This window comes from Salmo trutta, chromosome 14 (genome assembly GCF_901001165.1).
Source record: "Salmo trutta chromosome 14, fSalTru1.1, whole genome shotgun sequence".
Classification (NCBI taxonomy): Eukaryota; Metazoa; Chordata; class Actinopteri; order Salmoniformes; family Salmonidae; genus Salmo; species Salmo trutta.
In genome coordinates, this window is record NC_042970.1 from 65,050,474 (window position 1) to 65,075,123 (window position 24,650).

Sequence of the window (24,650 nt, forward strand, 5' to 3'; positions counted from 1 at the left end):
CTCAGTTTTGTCAGCTGTCTGGGTGGCTGGTCTCAGATGATCCTGCAGGTGAAGAAGCTGAATGTGGAGGTCCTGGGCTGGCGTGGTTACATGTGAACTGCAGTTGTGAGGCCGGTTGGACGTACTGCAAAATTCTCTAACATTATTAATATTTAATTCTCTGTCAACATTCCTGTAGACATTCCTGCAGTCAATATGCCAATTGTACACTCCCTCAACTTGAGACATCTGTGGCATTGTGTTGTATGACAGAACTGCACATTCTAGAGTGGCCTTTTATTGTCCGCAGCACAAGGTGCACCTGTGTAATGACGGTGCTGTTTACTCAGCTTCTTGATATGCCACACCTGTCAAGTGGATGCATTAACTTGGCATAGGAGAAATGCTCACTTACAGGGATGTAAACAAATTAGTGCACAAAATTTGAGAGAAATAAGCTTTTGGTGCGTATGGAACAATTCTGAGATTTTATTTCAGTTCATGAAACATGGGATGTTGCGATTATATTTTTGTTCAGTATAGGATAGGTCTTGAATGGCCTCACTCTCCAGTAGGTGGCGGGGTATGCATCTTAAATTGGATGCGATCCGCCAACACAATCCCAAAGAAGAAGTATTTTTGTCCTTGTCTGAGGCGGCAAGCTAGCAAAGTAGGGCTCTTTTTTAAAACTTTTTTTAAAAACCTTACATTTTGTTATGTATTGAGGAAATTAGATGATTCGAATGGATGGACATGACCAAAACACATTGAACATGGTAAGAAATGTGTCCTTGCTAACCTGCCAGCGAAAAGCTAACGTTAGCTAGCTACTTTTGTTAAACGTCCAACCAGGCCAAACAAGTCTAACGTTAGCTAGGACGATGACGGTGGTCACATTTTCTAAACGGGAACTTGTTTCTGGTAACTGTTGTATTTATAACATGTATCTGTCCTAAATGCCACCGTATTCCCTATTTTTGACCAGGGCACTTAGGAAATAGGGTGTCATTTGGCAGTCACGGTACTCGGTAGCTAATCTGGTTTTGGGCAGGTGCTGCTGTGTAGCCATCATGGCCGTAGGCTGTAGCGTGTTAAAATCTGGTGACTGACGTACACAATTTAAACCACCTATACTCATTTGAGACCCCTATTTCAAAGATGCAAATCTCTTTTAGCCATGGTAATGAAAATAATAGGCGACTTTGATTTTTATACATGACCCAAAACATTATGGGATGTTAATTGCTTGAGGAATTCAGAAACCACACGTGTGGAAGCTTTCAATATACGTTGTATCTTATATTTACTCAAGCGTTTCCATTATTTTGGCAGATACCCGTATACTATAGCAGTGGGTTCTGTGAAGCCCGGCCGTTGTGAGCATGTATACAGCAGTTTGATGCTCATGATACTGTACACAAACCTTTGTCTTTAAAAAACATACGTTGGTCCCTTCCCTCAATTTTTTTTTTTTTTTGTTAATCTAAAGTTCTGTAATGTATTTAGTATTCAATTAAACTAGATTCATTTTTACTAGCCAGCTATCTAATTTAGTGGCAAAGGGGTACTATAGAAAAGAGTATAGGTTTGGCTAGTACCGGTACAAACCAATGTTTATCATCTCAACAATAAACTGCTCTACTAAAACACTAATCTCCTATGCTGAACCACTACAGATGGGAAACATATCTCAACGAGCCAGTTGTCCTTGAAGTCAAGAGATGCATGCTGACAATTAAGGTACACATATGTCTGTGGTGCCAAGATCATGGATCCCTCTCACCTCTGCTGTAATTGGCCTACTGGGTAAGTATACTACAAGGCTTGGCCTATAGTCTGGCTTTTTCCCCTAAATGGCACACTATTCCCTATTTAGTGCACTACTTTTGTCCAGGGATTTGGTCAAAGTAGTGCACTATATAGATACTAGGGTGTCATTAGGGAATCACTGTGTAAATAATCTGGTCTTGGGCAGGTGCTGCAGTGTAGCCATCATGGCTGTATGCTGCAGTGTGCCTTGTTGGACCTAGACTATAACAGGGGGTTCTGTGAAGCTGCCCTGGCAGTTGCAGGTGTGAGCATGTATACAGCAGTTTGATGCTCATGTATGATACTGCAGACAAACTTTGTCTTTAGGTAACAGAAGTGTCCCTTCTATCTTTTTGTGTTGAAATAATGCTGTAGACGTATTTACAATTCAATTAAACTAGATTTTACCAGCTAGTTAATTTTAGTGGCAAAGGTGTACTGTCGTGAAAAGGGTACACAGGCTTAGCTAGTAGTCTAGGCCCAGAAAGATTTCCCTGTTGGTGATAATGATACACATCTTCCAGTGAGGCATACCAGGATAATATCAATAGTCATGAGGGACAGATCAAATATTCTCTTTTATAAATTGAACTGTCTGACATATCGATATAATGTTTATCATCTCAACAATAAACTGCATACTAAAACACTACTCTAATCTTTCCCACCTGAAGTGGTTCAGGATATTTTAACAGGTCAATGTCCTTGAAGTCACATGATGGGCGCCATTGAGACCAGATGCATGATGACAATGAAGCGGCAAAGCATAGAAATAGAATGATATAGATTCTATTTCCGTGACGCCAAGATCCATGGATCCCTTTCACCTCTGCTGTATTTGGCCTACCTGGTAAGTAGGCTACATGGCTTGGCCTATAGTGTATCTGTCCCAATTTACTCCCTTTTTAATGCAGTACTTTTGACCTGGGCCCATATGGCTCTGGTCAGAAGTTAGTGAACTATATAGGGAATGGTGTGTCATTCTGGACGTGCATGCTTTTGATAATCTGGTCTTGGGCAGGTGCTGCAGTGTAGCTATCATGGCTGAATGCTGCAGTGTGCCTTGTTGGACCTAGACTATAACAGGGGGTTCTGTGAAGCTGCCCTGGCAGTTGCAGGTGTGAGCATGTATACAGCAGTTTGATGCTCATGTATGATACTGCAGACAATCTTTGTCTTTAGGTAACAGAAGTGTCCCTTCTGTCTTTTTGTGTTGAAATAATGCTGTAGACGTATTTACAATTCAATTAAACTAGATTGGTTTTCGCCAACTAACTTTAGTGGGAAAGGGGTACTGTAGAAGAGTATACAGGTTTAGTAGTCTAGTGCAGCGGTGTCAAACTCATTTTATGGAGGGCTGAGTGTATGCTGCCTTTTTATTTCCTTTCAATTTGTGTGTAATAAAGACAAACAACCAGGTGACTGGAGTTTCCAACTAATTAATGAGCTGAATTGATCACGCAAGTACGAGGGAGGAGCGAAAACCCGCAGTCACTCGTCCCTCCACGGAATGAGTTTGAGACGTGGTCTAGTGACAAAGATTTCCCTGTTGGTGATAACGTTGTCCAGTAGAGGGCATACTTTGGATAAGATAAATAAACTCATGAGGAGCCGATCAAATGTTCTTAAATTGAACTGTCCCACATATGAAACCAGTGTTTATCAGATCGACAAACTACTGTACTAAAAACGTGTCTTCTGTTTCTCACCTGTAGTTGGTCGGCATCTCATCGTGTCCGATGTCCTTGATGAACTCGCATGATGGGGCGTCTATTGAGACCAGATGCCTGATGACAATGAAGGGGCAAAGCATAGAAATATATTAATAGATTCGATTTCTGTGAGAAATGGGTCCCTCTTACCTCTGCTGTAATTGGCCTACTGGGTAAGTAGGCTACATGGCTTGGCCTATAGTCTGTGTTTGTCCCAAATGGCACACTATTCCCTACTTAGTGCACTACTTTTTAGGCTATGTGGCTTGGGCTGTAGTCTGGCTTGGGCTGTAGTCTGGCTTGGGCTATAGTCTGGCTTTTTCACCAAATGGCACCCTATTCCCCATTTAGTGCACTACTTTTGTCCAAGGATTTGGTCAAAGTAGTGCACTATATAGGTACTAGGGTGCCATTAGGGAATCACTGTGTAAATAATCTGGTCTTGGGCAGGTGCTGCAGTGTAGCCATCATGGCTGTATGTTGCAGCATGCCTTGTTGGACCTAGACTATAACAGGGGGTTCTGTGAAGCTGCCCTGGCAGTTGCAGGTGTGAGCATGTATACAGCAGTTTGATGCTCATGTATGATACTGCAGACAAACTTTGTCTTTAGTTAACAGAAGTGTCCCTTCTATCTTTTGTGTTGAAATAAATCAAATGCTGTAGACGTCTTTGCAATTCAATGAAACTAGGTTTTTATCCAGCTAGTTAACTTTAGTGGTAAAGGTGTACTGTCGTGAAAAGCGTACACAGGCTTAGCTAGTAGTCTAGGCCCAGAAAGATTTCCCCTTCCAGTGAGGCATACCAGGATAATATCAAGTCATGAGGGACAGATCAAATATTCTCTTTTCTAAATTGAACTGTCTAATATATGGATCTAATGTTTATAATCTCAACAATAAACTGCATACTAAAACACTTCTCTAATCTTTCCCACCTGAAGTGGTTCAGGATATTTTAACAAGTCAATGTCCTTGAAGTCACATGATGTGCGGCATACAGACCAGATGCATGAAAGGCCAAAGCATAGAAATAGAATGACACAGATTCTATTTCCGTGGCGCCAAGATCCATGGATCCCTCTCACCTCTGCTGTAATTGGCCTATCTGGTAAGTAGGCTACATGGCTTGGCCTATAGTATATCTGTCCCAAATGACTCCCTATTTAATGCAGTACTTTTGACCTGGGCCCATATGGCTCTGGGCAGAAGTTAGTGAACTATATAGGGAATGGTGTGTAATTCTGGACGTGCATGCTTTTGATAATCTGGTCTTGGGCAGGTGCTGCAGTGTAGCCATCATGGCTGTATGCTGCAGCGTGCCTTGTTGGACCTAGACTATAACAGGGGGTTCTGTGAAGCCTTCTCTGGCAGTTGCAGGTGTGAGCATGTATACAGCAGTTTGATGCTCATGTATGATACTGCTGACAAATGTCTTTAGAAAACAGATGTATGCCTTCCTTATATATTTTATGGTGGTTAAATGCTGTAGGTGTATTGTGCAACTCCTAGCCTCAATTTCCTCATTGCGTGTGTCATGCTTCGTAGGCTACGCCCACCATTTTCAACTTGTGTAAAGATTTGTCAATTACATAAGGGATAATCAAGAAGCTATGTGTTCTGTGGGAAATGATGAACGACGTAGAAGGCATGTTCTACGACGCGCTAGCGGAGTGGAACTTAGCTCCCAGGGAGTTGCATTGTTTTCCAGAGAACGCATAGAACCCCAGCGTTGGTTATCCCTTTTGTATCATGGCTATAATTTGACACAATTACCAGGAGACATGTGTTCCAAATCCACTAAAGTAGCTAGCAAGTTTAATTGGTAGCTACAGTAGTCGCCTTAGTAACCAAACAGACTTACTTATTTAGCTTACCAAACCAAAGAAGACTCCCAGTGGGCAATGGGGGAATGTATAACTCCTCGGTCAGCAGATTGTCACCCAATCATGTTCACATTGTCATGCAGCATCACGCGGTTGTTAAGCTAATCGTCATGATTCTCAGTCGGGGTATTGGTTGAGAAACCTGCCAATTTTCCTCAACAGTACGTAATGTCACTGAGAACAAGTTAATAATCTCGAGAAACATGTTATGTTGTTGATGAAATTCATACTGTTTTCGTCAACATTAACTCCCCTTCACTCCTTGAAGGAGAGCTTTCTTTGTCCCAGAATGTACAGCATGGCCCATTGACGACACATAGGCAACTTACACAATGGCTGTTAATACAATTCCAATGGAATTTCCCTTTCTCCTCAAAAGTATCAGACCAAACCAGCAGTCCTATTTTGCTATTATGAATGTTTTCAATTTGACTTTTGCGTTCAAAAGCTGTTCAAACATGGAAGAATGAACTCAAGCCATTGAATTCTACCGTGCTGATATACTGTGCGTTATATTTTTATTTAACCTTTAACTATGCAAGTCAGTTAAGAACAAATTCTTACGTGGCGTTAAAGGGAAATAACGCATGCTCTAGAATGCCCTTCAAGCCAAACCGAAATGAGTATTTAACAATGCCATGGTATAAAGTAGGGGTCTCCATCCTTTTCTAGCATGAGAGCTAGGGATGCACGATATCAGTGAACATATCAGAATCGGCCGATATTAGCTAAAAATGCCAACATCGGTATCGGCCCGATGCCTAGTTTAACGCTGATGTGCAAAACCGATGTCAAAGTTTGTGCATACCTATATAACGTAGGTACATAACGTAATGGCGCCACGTAAAATTTTGGCTACACATGCAACTCAGCATTCATAACCTAGCCCATGTCTGCTGTGTGGATCGAGCAGTCATTTGAAAGAGTAAGAAAATGTCAGCGAGACAACTCAAAGGCAAAATCCACTAAAGCCAAGATAATGGAATTCATTGCCCTTGAAAATCAACCATTCTCTGTCGTGGGTGATGTTGGCTTTCGCCGACTGGTCGAGCACCGGTACACACTACCAAGTGCACTATTTTTCAGATGTTGCCCTACCGGAGTTACACAGTAATGGCGTCACTGCTATTAGCTTCACGACATACATACTATGGAAAGCTGTTTGGGTCTTTGTGTGTCAAAAAAGATACAGTAGCACTGTCAAAGCTGTACAAAAAAGTCTGCAAACACCTGCCACGAACGATGTGTTTACAGTACCACGTTGGTAATAAAGCATAATTTGTTGGACCACAACTTCTGGGGTAGCTAGCTTTAGCTTGGTACCTAGCTAGCGCCAATGCAATCAGCCTGAAAACAATGACCAGTAGAAACTGCAGTCATTTTCATTATTCTTTGAAATAATTTAGGAACCCTTTTAAGTGTTGTTCACCTATTGAAATTGAACTTCAGTTAATGAAAATAAATAGCTAGCCAGCTACTTAACCCTGTTGCCCAAAGCTAACGTTATAGGCAGCCAGCGAGCTTCATCTGGGTAGTGATGCTCGACAGGACCGGGTTATGTTGTGAAGCTAACCACAAGGATTAGACACAATAGTGGAATTTGCGGTTTGCCTTCTAAATAAAAGTATGTCTTTGACAGTGATGCAAATTAATACAAAGTAGAATTATGCCGTACTTTTATTTTGAAGGCTAACCGTGAAGTCCACTATTGTGGCTAATCAAATCAAAGTTTATTTGTCACGTGTGCCGAATACAACCGGTGTAGACCTTACAGTGAAATGCTTACTTACAGGCTCTAACCAATAGTGCAAAAAAGGTATTAGGTGAACAATAGGTAGGTAAAGAAATAAAACAGTAAAAAGACAGGCTATATACGAGGCTGTCCTGCGTACAGACACCGGTTAGTCAGGCTGATTGAGGTAGTATGTAGGTATGGTTAAAGTGACTGATGAACAAAGAGGAGCGTAAAAGAGGGGTTGGGGGGTGGGACACAATGCAGATAGCCCGGTTAGCCAATGTGTGGGAGCACTGGTTGGTCGGCCCAATTGGGGTAGTATGTACATGAATGTATAGTTTAAGTGACTGTGCAATATGTTAAACAGAGTAGCAGCAGCGTAAAAATAAGGGTTGGGGGGGGGCACACAATGCAAATAGTCCGGGTAGCCATTGGATTACCTGTTCAGGAGTCTTATGGCTTGGGGTAAAAACGGTTGAAGCCTTTTTGTCCTAGACTTGGCACTCAGGTACTGCTTGACAAGCGATAGTGAAGAGAACAACAGTCTGTGGCTGGGGTCTTTAACAATTTTTAGGGCCTTCCTCTGACTCTGCCTGGATAGCAGGCAGTTTTGCCCCAGTGATGTACTGGGCTGTATGTACTACCCTCTGTAGTGCCTTGCGGTCAGAGGCCGAGCAATTGCCGTACCAGGAAGTGATGCAACCAGTCAGGATGCTCTCGATGTTGCAGCTGTAGAACCTTTTTGAGGATCTCAGGACCAATGCCAAGTCTTTTTAGTATTCCTGAGGGGGAATAGGCTTTGTCGTGCCCTCTTCATGACTGTCTTGGTGTGTTTGGACCATTCTAGTTTGTTGTTGATGTGGACACCAAGGAACTTGAAGCTCTCAACCTGCTCCACTACAGCACCGTCGATGAGAATGGGGGGCGTGCTCGGTCCTCCTTTTCCTGTAGTCCACAATCATCTCCTTAGTCTTGGTTACGTTGAGGGATAGGTTGTTATTCTGGCAACACCCGGCCTGGTCTCTGACCTCCCTATAGGCTGTCTCGTCGTTGTCCGTGATCAGGCCTACCACTGTTGTCATCTGCAAACTTAATGATGGTGTTGGAGTCGTGCCTGGCCATGCAGTCGTGGGTGAACAGTGAGTACAGGAGGGGACTGAGCACGCACCCCCGGGGAGCTCCAGTGTTGAGGGTCAGTGTGGCAGATATGTTGCTACCTACCCTCACCACCTGGGGGTGGCCCGTCAGGAAGTCCAGGATCCAGATATGTTGCTACCTACCCTCACCACCTGGGGGTGGCCCGTCAGGAAGTCCAGTACTATGGTGTTGAACGCAGAGCTGTAGTCAATGAATAGCATTCTCACATAAGTGTTCCTTTTGTCCAGGTGGGAAAGGGCAGTGTGGAATGCAATAGAGTGCATCATTTGTGGCTCTGTTTGGGCGGTATGCAAATTGGAGTGGGTCTAGAGTTTCTGGGATAATGGTGTTGATGTGAGCCATTACCAACCTTTCAACGCACTTGAGTGCTACGGGTCTGTAGTCATTTAGGCAGTTTGCCTTTGTGTTCTTGGGCACAGGGACTATGGTGGTCTGCTTGGAACATGGTATTACAGACTCAATCAGGGACATGTTGAAAATGTCAGTGAAGACACCTGCCAGCTGGTTAGCACATGCCCGGAGCACAATCCTGGTAATCCGTCTGGCCCCGCAGCCTTGTGTATGTTGACCTGTTTAAAGGTCTTACTCACGTCGGCTACGGAGAGCGTGATCACAGTCGTCCGTAACAGCTGATGCTCTCATGCATGCCTCAGTGTTGCTGAACAACGAAACAGCACAGCATGTAAGTGAAAGAAATAGGTTTTGATTGTTTTACTGGTAATGGGGACATATGTAAATGCCAACAAAATAACATTTTGGTCAGTGTGTGTAACCTTTTATTTAACTAGGTAAGTCTGTTAAGAACCAATTCTTATTTACAATGAATGCTTACTCTGGACAAACACGGACGATGCTGGGCCAATTGTGCGCCACCATATGGGACTCAATCACGGCCGGATGTGATACAGCCTGGATTCGAACCAAGGACTGTAGTGACGCCTCTTGCATTGAGATGCAGTGCCTTAGACCGCTGTGTAACTATTTAAATGTACTAGAATGCTTTAAAGCCCCCTAAAAAAATGTATCTGTTTATTTTTTTTGGCAAGGAAAATATTGGGTATCGGCAAAATGTCATCGGTGCATTACTAATGAGAGCTACTAAAAATGTATTTTTTATAGCTTTCGAATGGGCACATTCTCCTGCAACTCTTCCACGGGTCCTTGGTGTATATAAGAGATTTGTTTGTCTATATAACTGGTCAAATAATGGTTAATGAACTAAGGGGGCCCCATTAAAATGTATTCTGTACATTTTATTTTTTTAAATGTTACACTCAATAGTATGCATTGAGAAACAATGAAAAATTGACTCAATGTTTAAATCAGATAAATTGAGGCTGGGGGAAACCTAACAAATTTGAGTTGAATTCTCCTTTAATTAAGCAAGAAAGGAATGTCAGTCTGGCTATGTTTCTGGATATATATATGGAGTGCTAGATGAATGCGCGCACCAAACAGACAGACTGGTGCAATATTGCTGGAAATGAATTGGCAGATATTGTTACGTTTGTCTTTTTAAGCCGATGGTTGCTAACCATGAGTGGGATAATGGCACTGTGGTGTTGATTGGATAGCAGCCGGGAGCTTTGTTTATGACCGTTTACGATAGAATGCAAAAAAATAAAAGCAAGCATTTTCACAATTGTTGGAGACCCCTGGAATAAAGTTTCCTAACCCATCTGTTTGACCCCCCCCCCCCCCCCCCCAAGGAGGTGGTGCCCTGCTGTGCCCCTCTTCAGCCCAGTGGGTTCTGATGCACTTCCTCTCTTGTGTTTAGGTTTTGTACCACTTCCTGGTTCCAACACTTGTCCTGATGGAGTTAAGGAGCAGAATCAAACTAACCGTTGATGTTTTGACTGATGTATATTCATAGAACTAGATTAAATGTTATGTATTGTCATCAGGAGAACCATTGGTCAAAGATTCAGTGATATATGTTATTATCCACTTCCTCAAGGAGAAGGTGGCAAGCAACAAACGCTACAACCATGAAAAATGTGTTCATGACAATGTTATTGCAATGACCTTGCAGGGGGCTCTGTAACAAATTGACTCTCAGCCAAGACCATATCACATTTGTGTGAATGTATTTCTGGAACATGCTGTTCTCTTGGTGGTGTAAACTAATGTGGCATGATGTCAGAACTGTGGTTTTGCCTTACAATTGTTCATGACTCATCAATAAAACTAGTAAACAAATTCATTTTTTCCATGTCAATCTATTCTTTTTTTTACTGCATTAAAAAAGTAACCAAATGAAGGCGTTTGCACCACTTACTGTAGTTTTAACCTTGGTGGGTTTGACGATAGACCTTGGTTTGGCGCTGATTGGATGTCAGGTTACTTGTTTGCCTTTGAAATGTAGTTGACTGCATTCTGTCAGCACTAGCCATCTGTGCTAAATGTCTTGCATACTTAGTGTGTAATTCCATGGCCCGAAGAATAAGCTTCGTTCCAAGGCTGCTGCTTATGCCCAGAAGGTCTTGTCATTGATGGCACTGTTATGAAATATGAGCTAAAATCCCTATGTTTGACACGCACATGTGCTTAGAATGGCGAGGATAGACTGACATTGCCCTGTGTGGATCTTAAAGAGGATTATCTTAGTTCTACTTAGATCTAATATCTAAACTCTGCAGATATGTGCATGATTCCACAGCCATGTGAAATGTTTCCATATTGCAGCTGAATGCAAATGATTCTTAACTCTTAATTTCCCTGCTGGGATTTGGCGTTCTCCAATGGTTATCCAACAGGAAACCCTGCCCTAGGGGAAGTGGGTAATTGTGAAACCTCACATGTAAAACATTTGAGGACACAAGGCTAAGCCTTACACAACAGTCCCCCTGTGCCATAATGTCCTAACTTTATCAAATTGAATCAATGGAATGTTGATAAAGGCATTGCAGCGGTGGAAGCAGATATTACATGGCTAATGAGGTTAGTATTGAAAATGTCATTACCAGTTCAGTCAAGTAAAACAAAGTCAAATACATTTTCATGTTAGATGGAAATGCTGAAACTCTTGTCAAATGGTTCATCCTTTGTATCCCATGACTCATTTTGCTGTACAGTACATTGGTGATTTGAATTCCCAATGTTGACTCAATGCAGGCTACTGAACATATTCTTCATGCAATCGTATCTTATACAGTAACCATAACCTAATAATTTTGGGGGACCCTTCAACTCATGCTTATGATCAACTGTACTGCCAACTTATACCACACACTTTTTTGAAAGACTGGCACGTGCACATGGACTTTAGGCGAACTAAGCTGAAATCCAGTAAATGGGTTCTAGAGACTGAGTTGTGAAGTGCATGTCATGCTGTATTTTAAATGGATAAAGCCCTCTTATAAATTATGCAAGATGGAGGGATTTAGATTATATTTGAGTGCAGAATTAGGAAAATATTTTATAAATGTATGGATTTTAGGGGATCCACACAGTAAATGACTCATTTTGAAAACAGAAGTATGGTGAAAGAGACCAATTAACACGTCACATGGGCATATTGTCAATTTCATGAATTGATGCATGGTCATGAAGTAACTTTTTTCAAATGTGCAGGCGCACAGTTCTCTGCGCAGTGAAGATGACAGCGTTACTCATATGTAGCTTTATCCTCTGTCGCTCGTCACAGTTTAAAGAACATTTGACATTAATCGTATGACAGCTGAGCTGGAAGCATAAAAAATGTCATTTTCAAGCACCGAATGCCAGCTCATCTGTCATGTCTCCTAATATTCTGTCCCATCACTCAACTATTATGTCCCTGACAGGCCTACATATTGATTTAGAAACGGATGTATAGTCCATGATTTCTATTGTAACCGCATATGCACCACACCGCGGCACTGCTGAGCTCTGTCTGTACCAACGGGGAGGGGCGAAACTGTCAATGAGAAGCTCCAGCTTTCAAATACATTCATTCTCTCCAGTCCTCAAGGCTCAAATTTTCAGCTGGCTGTCTTTAGCTCGCTAGCTGCATCTGGAGTCTTTTCGCTATGGAAACCCAATTCTGAACCTGTTAGCGACAACAGCATTTTAAAAAGGCATAGCTAGCTATCAGGGCGATGGCTAATTGGCTAGCAAAACAGCTAGCTAACGTTAAGCACTCGTTCAACACAGGACCGGCGAAAAAGGAACCGAATAAGGCTATGGATTAACAGTATAACTGTACTTGAGTTTCCTGTTCAGTCAAAACAATACGAGACAAATATATCGAAAGAAGCAGATAATTGTTAAAGAAATTCCGATAATTCATTGGTGAGTGTCATTTATATTTGTTAAGTTAACGTTATACATGCGTGAATTCGTATTACCTGCCAGGCACATGCCTGTAGTGATTGTGTACAGTGATGACTAGCTAATGTAGGCTAAATAGCCTAAACCATGCTTTTAACGACTTCACATAGGCTTCTACATGTTATAGCTATATAGGGGGTGTGTGTGTGTGTGTGTGTGTGTGTGTGAGAGAGAGAGTGTCACTCACTGAGCATCACTGAGTGAGTGTTCTTGATTTCTGAAGGGCTCAGCTATAGGTGTTTGAGTGGCACTGGCACAGCTTGTTTGTACAGTAGATTACAGTGCTGCTGGCCATCGCTATGGCGTATTGGTTAACAGTGAACAAAGAACCTGTATTGTATTCTGGTTTGGTTTCTGAAATGTCACCTGTTCTTTTCCCCTTGACTTTCATCTTTTGTTCAACAGGGAAGTATCATCTCTCTAATACATGACGGTAACAATTGTTCACCTGTTTTTAAGTAGCCTAAATAACCCCTATAGTTGGCTAAATGGAAAGGCTTAGCCTAGTTTCACTTTAGTAGAATATGATTCGCTTTTACAGACAGTAGCATAGATGTAGCTTGGTGCCGGTCGTCTGCTCTCTTGCCAACTCCTATGAAATTGTCTTGCCAAATTTCATTAAAAAAAAACAGGCTGACACCCAGGTTAGTGTGACGTTTTAGTTGAAAAGCCCCATATCCCTCAGAAGTATAGCTCTGGTCCAGTGCGTTACGTGCGGCTTATACCTTAAATGTTGGAGGCTCAAGCCGAACGTAACGCCCTGGATGGATCAGACCTACCAGAAGTAGTGCTGTGTAGCAAGTGTTAACACCCCATCACACAATGTCCCTTCCTTGCCGCACGGCTGCTGAAAAAGTCAAGCAACACTTGCTTAGTAACATGTATCTGCACGTTAAATAAATCAACAACACTGAACAAGTAAGGTATGCCATGTGCTAAGACTGGGCAGGTACTCCGCCTGTCTTTACATGTCCTTGTCGGAACAGGTTTACAGCAATTTTACAATGTGATTTTTGTTTTGAGGTCTTGTACATCTGGGGTGTGTTCAGTAGGCACAAAGCATAAGAAAATGGTCTGAAACGGGGAGGTAGTACAATCTGAACCTGTCCAGTAAGAAGCGCTCGTTGTGCCCCTAATAAACACATCCAAGGCTTACCCAATAGCTGTTTGACAACAGGGCAATTCCACGCCTGGACAGCCCGGATATATTTCACGTATCTCAGATTGGTCTGGCAATTCTCACATAGAAACTTTGGGAGGAAGAATGTTTGAAATGCTTTTTACATTTGTATCACAAACCATTAGAGAAAGTGGCAATTTTAGGCCTTTTTAGACTATAGGGCCAACATTCCTCCTGTAAGACCCTATGAGCTGTGAACCGTACAACATAACGTCTGTGCCCAAATACCCATACTAGCGTACTAAATAGTATGCGTAAAAAGAAAGTGTTTTTGTTAGGGATGCACGATATATCGGTGAACTTATCGGAATCGGCCGATATTAGCTAAAATTGCGAACATCGGTATCGGCCCAATGTCTAGTTTAATGTCGATGTGCAAAACCGATGTCAAAGTTTGTGCATACTTTTATAACGATGGTACATGACATAAAGACGCCACGTAAAATTATGCGCTACACAGCATTCCTAACCTAGCCCACAATGTCTGCTGTGTGGATCGAGCAGTCAACAAGTCGAGCAGTCATTTGAAAGAGTAAGAAGATTTCAGCGAGACAACTCAAAGGCGAAGTCCTTTAAAGACAAGATAATGGAGTTCATTGCCTTTGACAATCAACCGTTCTCTGTCGTGGGTGATGTTGGCTTTCACCGACTGGTCGAGCACCGGTACACACTACTAAGTGCGCTATTTTTCAGATGTTGCCATACCGGAGATACACAGTAATAGCGTCACTGTTATTCGCTTCACAACATACATACTATGGGATGCAGTTTGGGTCATTGCGTGTCAAAAAAGATACAGTAGCACTGTCAAAGCTGTACAAAGAAGTCTGCAAACATGTGTTTACAATACCGCTTTGGTAATAAAGCATAATTTGTTCGACCGCAACTTCTGAGGTAGCTAGCTTTAGCTTGGTACCTAGCTAGCACCAATACAACCAGCCTGAAAACAATGACCAGTAGAAACTGCAGTCATTTTCATTATTCTTAGCAATGATTTAGGAATCCTTGTAGGTATTAGCTAGGTTGCCACTTGTTGTTCGCCTATTGAAATTTAACTTCAGTTCATGAAAATAAATAAATAATTAGTCAGCTACTTAACCCTGTTGCCCAAAGCTAACGTTTTAAGTAGCCAGCTAGCTTCACAATATGGATTAGGCACAATAGTGGAATTTGCGGTTTGCCTTCAAAGTAAAATTATGCCTTTGACAGTGATGCAAATAGTACAATTATGCCATACCTTTATTTTGAAGGCTAACCGCAAAGTCCACTATTGTGGCTAATTCTTATTGTGGCTAGCTTCACATAGATGGGTCCGGCCACCATTAATCAAGTAAGAGCTGTCTTATAAATTAGGTTTATTTTAGATGACACCTAGCTATATAGTTAGCTAGCTAACTACTGAAACCGATGTCGTTTTGCTATGTTTTTGGGAAGAACATTGTTTGCATCCATGAGCTAGATAGCTTTTTTTTATGACCAGTACTGTAGATGCGTGAGACAACTTTACCAGCATCATAGCATACGTATCGATGAATCGTTGTGACATTTAAAATGTAAGTGATAGTGTAATCAATGTGTAATAACTACATAAAAAATGTATAAACGTGTAAAATTATTATTTGACGTGCAGTCATATTCAGGTCCTGGTTGGTCAAATAGTGTTATTTGACGTATCTTTTTTGACACGCAAAGACCCAAACGGCGTTCCATAGAAATACTGGTTGAGAATGAAATGACTGAACAACGAAACAGCACATCAAGTAAGTGAAAGAAATACATTTTGATTATGTTTTACTGGTAATGGGGACATGCGTAATGCCAACAAAATAACATTTTGGTGTGTGTGTGTGTGTGTGTGTGTGTGTGTGTGTGTGTGTGTGTGTGTGTGTGTAACCTTTATTTAACTAGGCAGTCAGTTAAGAACAAATTCTTATTAGCAATGACTGCCCGGACGACGCTGGGCCAATTGTGCGCCATCCTATGGGACTCCCAATCACGGCCGGATGTGATACAGCCTGGATTCAAACCAGAGACTGTTACTCCTCTTGCACTGAGATGTAGTGCCTTAGACCGCTGCGTCCGTGTGTGTGTTAAGCATTCTAGTCCAGTTAAAAGGCTGCAAAAAAAAATATTATCGGGTATTGTTTTTTTGTTGGCAAGGAAAATATTGGGTATCGGACATCAAGGTCATATCGGTGCATCACTAGTTATAGTATGTGACATTTTGAAAATAGCACTCCGAATGTGTTGGAATTGCGTTGACTTTATTTTGGTACAACTTGTCAATTTATCTGCTTATCAGCTGTTAGACACGTGAGTCAGAAAAGATGACTGAATTCTACTAGATTAGGGCTCGGTTATGTTAGGGCGGGAGATCCTGTATAAACACAAACTCACATCCTTGACAACTTCCTTCACAACAGCTCTGCGCTGCTCCGCAAAGCACGAGAAGTATGAATGCCCTGACTTCTGCAGATGCCGTATCACCGTAAAAGTTGCATGGCCAATGCAGACGTTGAATTGACCATGCAGAATGCACAATGCACGTCTTTCTCCAGAATGTGGTCTCTCCCGCTAATTTGTGCACATTCATTGTTTCATAACTTCATTGTGTGAGTTGTTTGCGTTTGATTGTTAGTGTATCAATTTCCCATTACATACAGTAGATCACCAGTAGTACAATTACCGGCCTGCATGCAAATGTAGGCATATAAATGTGTCCATTTTGGGGATCTGATCGTATTTCTGATTGGCTTAACGCACCACCACTAATGAGCTGTGGAGCTTCTCAAAGTAATGTTTTCTTCACATCAGACAGCAAGCAAAGAGTCTGTTTTTACATTAATTGAGAATGACAATAGTTCCTAAAAGTATTTGAAAAATCTTTCCAGCTTTCTCCCTTTCGATAACCACTCAGCGTGAATGGAGAAAAATGTCATGCTCTGATCCAGTGGAAATGTCATACAATGAGACTACTTAATGACTTCTTATCCGTTGCACAAATAGCCTACAGCAGTTTCTGTCCCGAGTTCATTGGCACAGGAAACTCTGAAGGCCCAGAATAATTTCATATGTCCAATGTTAATAGTTGATACATTTCAAGTTCGTTGCAGACAATGTGATTCATAGGATATTTATTATTATCAGGATATTTTCTACCTGCAGGCTACAATGTTTTTATTTGTTGGCTTTATAGGCAATTTTTACATAGTTGGCAATAGCAATATAAGTAACTTTTTAGAATTGTATCATTTTCATTTGGATATAATTTCGATTAACCACATGACAATGATTTTGATATACGAAGATGTTATTATAAATGAGATGAAACAGTTTCACGAAAATATGCACATAAACTTTAACTGGCACGCAGATCGGTAGAAATGGTAAGATAAATTGGCATTCCACGTGAGAAAGGTTGCCGACTCCTCGTGTAGCCGATTTATAGGCAACTTTGGGAGAGTAATGGCAGAAACTGCGAAAGCCAGTAGAAGTGGGAGGAGAATGGTCGGGTTAAGTTAGTTTTTTGTTATCTGGATCTCTGGCTCCCTCTTGAGTCATTTGTCTTATTTCATCAAAGGTGTGCTTAAGGCATCAGACACGCTCAATGCATATATATATAGTTGGTTTTATTAAAACACAGGGTGTGTCCTATATATTGAAAAATACAAATTTTAACATTTCGACCAATCCAAATAACATGCAGAGGAACGTTCCAGCGTTTTCAGGGTCCACATCTGTTGGCTCTATCAGGACCATAGCCTAGTCCTACTGTATTTGCCAACATCTGCACTGTGGTGGTTACCACCACTAAGTTCTTGGAATGCGCTGCTTACATTCTACATCACAGAGGATGCATTAATTCATCAGTTCTGTACGGCCAGCCACCCATTCATGCATTTACGTAGGCTGTAGTGCAGTATTAATGACTCCCAAGCTTTCAGCTCTACGGCTAGCTCCACATAATATTTACATATGCATCAATGTAGGTCTACCTGAATAGTTTATCAGTCATGCGGTTGTGACTAGTTGGCACTTAGCAGTCCCTGACTTTCCAGTATTTGGCCATGTCTATCTCCGTTCCCTATGCACTTCAGTTCCTGAATGTGTGATGTATGGTGCGAAACGCTGCATTCATTGATCAGTTCAATGAGACGCGCTTCCTCACCCACGGCAGAGCAAAGTGCCTTCCTGCAGGCAATCACTGCAGACAAACTGCCAAGTACTCCGGGCTCCCCGCCAGCTGCTACACACACAAACAAACAAACAAACAAACAAACCTGGCTTACTTAATGACATGTCAGATGCCTCCAGCGGGGCCATCCAGAACTATACTGCCGTTTTACCAACTCAAGCACTATTTTCTTTGTGTGTTCCGCACCCAGTCTAATGCAGTCTGGCCCATGTTTGTCTTCTGTCACCAAGACAAATCTATGATGTTGGTTATATAAGCTCTAATATCAGATTGTTTTCTCTCAGGTCGTTGGCACCACTGTCGTTCCCACCATGGTGCAGAAGTATCAGTCACCCATCAGGGTGTACAAGCAGCCTTTTGAGTTGGTGATGGAGGTAAGTGTTACTCTGCCCTAGACTCTTGACCTCCATTGACGCTCCACATGAATATTAGATGTACTGTAGTGGTTATGCAACGGTAATGAATGGGTCCCCAAGATCACCTCTAGGAAATGGTGGGTAAGGATGTTAGGGCAACCTTGTCCTTCATATGATTGACTTGAACTTGACAACATGGTTGTTTGAGATGTAGCCTAGGTCTAACAAATACCCAGGCAGTAGTGGTTGGGTTATGTAATGGCAATGAATGGGTCCCCAAGACCACCTTGAGGGAATGGTTAATGAAGTACATTAGGGCAACCTTGGCTTCATATTGAACATGTGAGCCACATGATGTGTGATCGTGTTGCACAGTGGCGTACGATCTAGCTGCTTGGGTCTAACATGCACTAGCAGTCATAGTACTGTGGCGTACGATCTAGCTGCTTGGGTCTAACATGCACTAGCAGTCATAATACTGTGATGGTCTTCGACTGGTCTTGACTGATCATTTGTGTAATGTACCAAGCAGACCACTTAAGAATTGTCCAGCGAAGTCCAGTCTGGGATGCACAAATCACTTCTAGTCCATCTGGTATGTAGCCAACTCAAACCTCCACACCATCTCAGGCCATGTCCGTGCACCAACCCTTTTAATATCTGAATAGCAAATGATGGGCACTGTTATGTTGAACAGAAGTACCACTGCTGAATTGGTTGCTGGTCTGCTTCCTCTGTTAAATGCAGAACCTGTGCAGGCTTTTGGTGAGTGAGTGTCTTCTGGGTCCTATAGTATGCTTGAGTTGTACTCACTCACTCAGATAAGATGAGTGGATGCGTGCAGTACACAACCTGGAAGTATAGACGGAGCGTCTGCCTCGGTCTGTCTGTCTCTCACTTTCTCTTTCTGCTCCACTCTCTCTGCCTCAATGAATATGGTTACATTCACACAATAATGCGACCTATTGTGGATAGTCAGATTAATATAATAGTTTGGTTAAAACGTTTGCATGCTTTGCAAGAACAATTTCCTTAATAATCTTGTTTCCATGGAGACATCTGAAATTGGGCTACCTGATGGCACTCTGATAAATGCAGGAAATCCAAAATAAACATTCTACCACAGCGACCATGTTATTTTCCGGGAAGCATATTTAATTTTGAAAATGACTTTACATACATTCAGCTGTTCCAAACTCACTTCACTCGTGCTGAAAAGGGACTCTGACTCGGCTGGTGCTGGCACAGGCGCAGATCAAACGCACAGCTGGAACGCTGATTTAAAACCAGGTGTTGTAATCAGCGTTTGTGTATATTTTGACCTCACCCCGAGGTAAGGTGTTTACATGGCTATTGCATAATATGCCTACTGCCTTAACCAGTTTAATATCAAATTATTACTGTACACGTTAACGCACTCGCTGTCCTTCTCTTTTTCATTCTCTCTCTTTCGCTCCATCTTTCTCCCTCTTTTGGCACCTCTCTTCCTCCCCCTCTCTCTCGCTCTCTGCTCAGCCTCCAGAGCTAGAGGACAGGACTGTCAGGCAGGGCTGTCACAGAGGGTTCACTGAATAAACGGTTCAGTGGCAGATGAGCAGTGGAAAAACACTGGCTTATTCAGCCTCTCCACAGTACCACAGCACAGTGGCTACAGGCCGAGAGGCGCATGTACACTACATTAAACTGTGTTATGGTGGGTTAGCATCAGAATAATTCTCTGTGGTAACTTAGTAGTGTTACTTCATGACCCTGTTTCACATAGCTAGGAGGAGGACGACATGTTTTCATCATTTTGGTTAACCACCTCATCTTGCTTTACTTAATAGGTGTTGTTACTCAGTTTTCATTGGGAAATCGAGGTTGGCCCACTTCAAGACCTGTAACTATTTCCAGAAGACATGCAATCAAAGCATTGTTTTTTTGTTCAATCCAATTTAACTGCGCTTCAATTGAATGTGATTCAATAAACTATTTTGAGTTTGGCTATTGTAGCCATGCATGCGGGTTTTATTTGCTGCCTCAAATCAGCTTTCTCCACTAAAGCGAAGACGAGGCAAATCTCCTTAGCGCTGGGCTTGGTGAATGGTGGGCAAGCACTGGACAGGGGGCTATAAATAGTTGGTGAGTGGAGGCTGCTCGAACGCTACACCTGGGGGACAGCAGGGGAGGAGGAGGGGAGGGGGGCTGGACTGAAATGTCAGGAAAACCACATTGGGCTGCCTGAGGGGCATCCAAGCTGGGATGAGCTGCCTTAAGGCTTCGGTTCGGCTAGGTGAAACGATTTGATGTTGCTCGCATGCACTCTTAAAAGACCTTCACTTGAAAAACGAGAAATAAGCTGCAATAGTACCGTTTCTCCTTGTTGAGACGCTGTAGCCAGTGTACACTTCCTCAAAATAGTCCGAATTAATGTAACGCAAGAGATCTGTCATTCATTTTGACATTTTTCCCGAGGAGATCTCAGTCGTGCAACTTTGTTTGGTGCAGTATTTCTCAAGTGAAAAAAATAGCATGAAAATGATTTGTGTCTCGTTGAATGACAACAAACACTTGATTGAATAATCCCTACTGTTGACCAAACATCGACGAAGATGCCAAGACTTCACTACTGTCTTCGGCTTGCCTCGAGAAATGTTTGTGTGCGCACGAACAGCCCCCCCCCCAAAAAAAAAAAACCTTGTTGAAAACCAAAACTAACAAAAAATTCACAAAATATCATGATATAAACACGAACTGTCGAATGGGAAGCATGCGGACGCCTTTAGAGTCAGATGGGATGGGACGGGTTCTGTTAATCTGAGGCAGTAGCAGAGGGGAGAGAAGCAACATAAGAAGCTGAGGAATCAAGGCATAGGGTTATTTTGGCAGGAAAAATGGTTGCACAATGGTTGAACGATGCACACGTTTGTGTGCAGATAAGTGGTTCACTGTGCGTCGTCATGCTCTGTCCTGTCTTTTTTTGATTTGGTATCTCTAACAGTTCGGCCTGACTCAGTTGTCAGAATTATGTAGCCTAGTAGAAGAGAGGTGGTTCACTAGGCCACGTATTCTCCAGTCTATTGTCTGTCCTTTTCTTTATTGATGTGAGTGGTACATTTACACTGACTGATATGGCCCCTTCTAAAGCTGTTGCGTTTGAAGGGGCAGTTTGATATATTCTCTCTCCACGGGGAAATTACAAATTGGCAGACACTCAGGGTATTTTCTGTATCAAAAAAGGGGCGTAGATGGTGGTCCCCCATCTGGGCGGCGTAGAGAAATGTTAGCATTTTTAAGACAATTTCCTGCAATTATACAGATTTCTCCATCGAGCTGAGAGATTGTTGCAGGTTTAAAGCAATTTCCTGCGACTCTAAATATTCTGCCATGGAGATGAGAGACCGAGGGGGGAAAAAAGTTTTGCTACAGTGTGCCTTACTGAACAGGACATTGCCCTGGTGTTATTGATGCCCTAGTGAGATCACAAAGCCATGCAAGCTGTCTAACGCCTTGACTGCACCTATTTGAGTGTCCCTAGTAGGGAGGCAGCGTGTTCTACTTTGTGCCACACCTTCATGCAGCATAGCTGTGGGCGTGCACAGCACGAGAATATACATGTTTTTAGGTGTTTTTGCAGGGTGTGTGTGATTTGATATGTCGTCGTGTGTGTGTTTATAAACCGTGCTGTGTTGTCATCAGATTCTGTTTGGTATGACTAGGCTTGCAGTTCGTCTTTCAACAGACTTGAAAGTTGGCAAACATGGCTTTTCATTCTTTCTTTAACCTGTTTAGGATAGGGGTCAGTATTTTCACGGCTGGATAAAAAAACGTACCCGATTTAATCTGGTTATTACTCCTGCCCAGAAACTAGAATATGCATGTAATTGTTTGATTTGGATAGAAAACACCCTAAAGTTTCTAAAACTGTTTGAATGGTGTCTGTGAGTATAACAGAACTCATATGGCAGGCCAAATCCTGAGAAGATTCCTTACAGGAAGTGCCCTCTCTGACCATTTCTTGTCCTTCTATAGCCTCTTTATGGAAAATAGAGGATCTCTGCTGTAACGTGACATTTTCTAAGGCTCCCATAGGCTCTCAGAAGGCGCCAGAACGGGCAATGATGACTCTGCAGTCCCTGGGCGAAAAACAGTAGGGGATTTGGATAGTGGTCGATCTGAGAACAATGACACGGGCGCACGCGTGCATGTGAAGACACCATTTCACCATTTTCTTCTTTCAGTCTTTGAACGAAAATAACGTCTCCCGGTCGGAATATTATTGCTATGTTACGAGAAAAATCGCATAAAAATTGATTTTAAACAGCGTTTGACATGCTACGAAGTACGGTAATGGAATATTTTGAAATTTTGTCACGATACGTGCCGGCGCGTCACCCTTCGGATAGTGTCTTGAACGCAAGAACAAAACGCCGCTATTTGGATATAACTATGGAATATTTTGAACCAAAACAACATTGGGTGTTGAAGTAGAAGTCCTGGGAGTGCATTCTGACAAAGAACAGCAAAGGTAATCCAATTTTTCTTATAGTAAATCTGAGTTTGGTGAGTGCCAAACTTGGTGGGTGTCAAAATAGCTAGCCTGGGATGGCCGGGCTATCTACTCAGAATATTGCAAAATGTGCTTTCACCGAAAAGCTATTTTAAAATCGGACACCGCGATTGCATAAAGGAGTTCTGTATCTATAATTCTTAAAATAATTTGTTTTTTGTGAACGTTTATCGTGAGTAATTTAGTAAATTCACCGGAAGTTTTCGGTGGGTATGCTAGTTCTGAATGTGACATGCTAATGTAAAAAGATGGTTTTTGATATAAATATGAACTTGATTGAACAAAACATGCATGTATTGTATAACATAATGTCCTAGGAGTGTCATCTGATGAAGATCATCAAAGGTTAGTGCTGCATTTAGCTGTGGTTTTGGTTTTTGTGACATTATATGCTAGCTTGAAAAATGGGTGTCTGATTATTTCTGGCTGGGTACTCTCCTGACATAATCTAATGTTTTGCTTTCGTTGTAAAGCCTTTTTGAAATCGGACAATGTGGTTAGATAAAGGAGAGTCTTGTCTTTAAAATGGTGTAAAATAGTCAAATGTTTGAAAAATTGAAGTTTTGGGATTTTTGAGGAGTTTGTAATTCGCGCCACGCTCTATCATTGGATATTGGCAAGGCGTTCCGCTAGCGGAACATCTAGATTAACCTCTCTCGGGTATGTGGGACGATTTCGTCCCACCTACGTAACAGCTACTGGAATTCCAGTGGCGCGATTTTTGAATCGTTAGAAATACTATAACTTCAATTTCTCAAACATATGACTATTTCACAGCTATTTAAAGACAAGAATCTCGTTAATCTAACCCCACTGTCCGATTTCAAAAAGGCTTTACAACGAAAGCAAAACATTAGATTATGTCAGTAGAGTGCCCAGCCAGAAGAAATCTGACACCCATTTTTCAAGCTAGCATATCATGTCACATAAACCCAAACCACAGCTAAATGCAGCACTAACCTTTGATGATCTTCATCAGATGACACACCTAGGACATTGTGTTATACAATACATGCATGTCTGTTCAATCAAGTTCATATTTATATCAAAAACCAGCTTTTTACATTAGCATGTGACGTTCAGAAAAAGCATAACCACCGCAAACTTCCGGGGAATTTACTAACAGTTTGCTAAATTACTCACGATAAACGTTCACAAAAAGCATAACAATTATTTTAAGAATTATAGATACATTACCCCTCTATGCACTCGATATGTCCGATTTTAAAATAGCTTTTCGGATGAAGCACATTTTGCAATAATCTAAGTACATAGCCCGGCATTACAGGGCTAGCTATTTAGATACCCACCCAGGTCACCCTCCACCAAAATCACATTTCCTATAAGAAAAATGTTCTTACCTTGCTTGTTCTTCATCAGAATACACTGCCAGGACTTCTACTTCAATAACAAATGTTGGTTTGGTCCCAAATAATCCATCGTTATATCCAAACAGCAACGTTTTGTTCGTGAGTTCTAGACACTATCAGAATGCTACATCACGGTCTCGCGCATGGCGCATTGGCGTGACAAAAAATGTCTAAATATTCCATTACCGTACTTCGAAGCATGTCAACCGCTGTTTAAAACCAATTTTTATGCCATTTATCTCGTAGAGAAGTGATAATATTCCGACCGGGAATATGCATTGAGCCTAAACAGCCGAATTAAATTTCTCCTCAGGTGCGAATCGTGCACGCGCCTCATTCAAAGGTCCTCTGATCGGCCACTTGCCAAAGGCGATAATGTGTTTCAGCCTGAGGCTGCCTCGTAAACCTTCAGG

The 24,650-nt window shown here is 42.0% G+C and overlaps 1 protein-coding gene across 8 annotated transcripts in view; it reads left to right on the forward strand.

Moving 5' to 3' along the window:
• The first annotated feature begins 572 nt into the window (after nt 1-572).
• LOC115208648 (SEC14-like protein 1) overlaps nt 573-24,650 on the forward strand; it is a 65,794-nt gene continuing 41,716 nt past the window's right edge. For 2 of the 8 annotated variants that reach the window (XM_029776864.1, XM_029776866.1), the window contains exons 1-6: nt 574-755; nt 1,656-1,785; nt 2,463-2,638; nt 3,504-3,673; nt 4,442-4,608; nt 18,247-18,336. In XM_029776864.1, the coding sequence (XP_029632724.1) occupies nt 18,274-18,336 (63 nt within the window). In that variant the 5' untranslated portion in view covers nt 574-755; nt 1,656-1,785; nt 2,463-2,638; ... (1 more) ...; nt 4,442-4,608; nt 18,247-18,273. Of the gene's footprint in view, nt 756-1,655; nt 1,786-1,930; nt 2,116-2,462; nt 2,639-3,503; nt 3,674-4,111; nt 4,609-12,191; nt 12,549-18,246; nt 18,337-24,650 lie in introns of those variants that run through there. The other 6 variants (XM_029776859.1, XM_029776867.1, XM_029776860.1 and 3 more) reach the window with 6 other exon arrangements.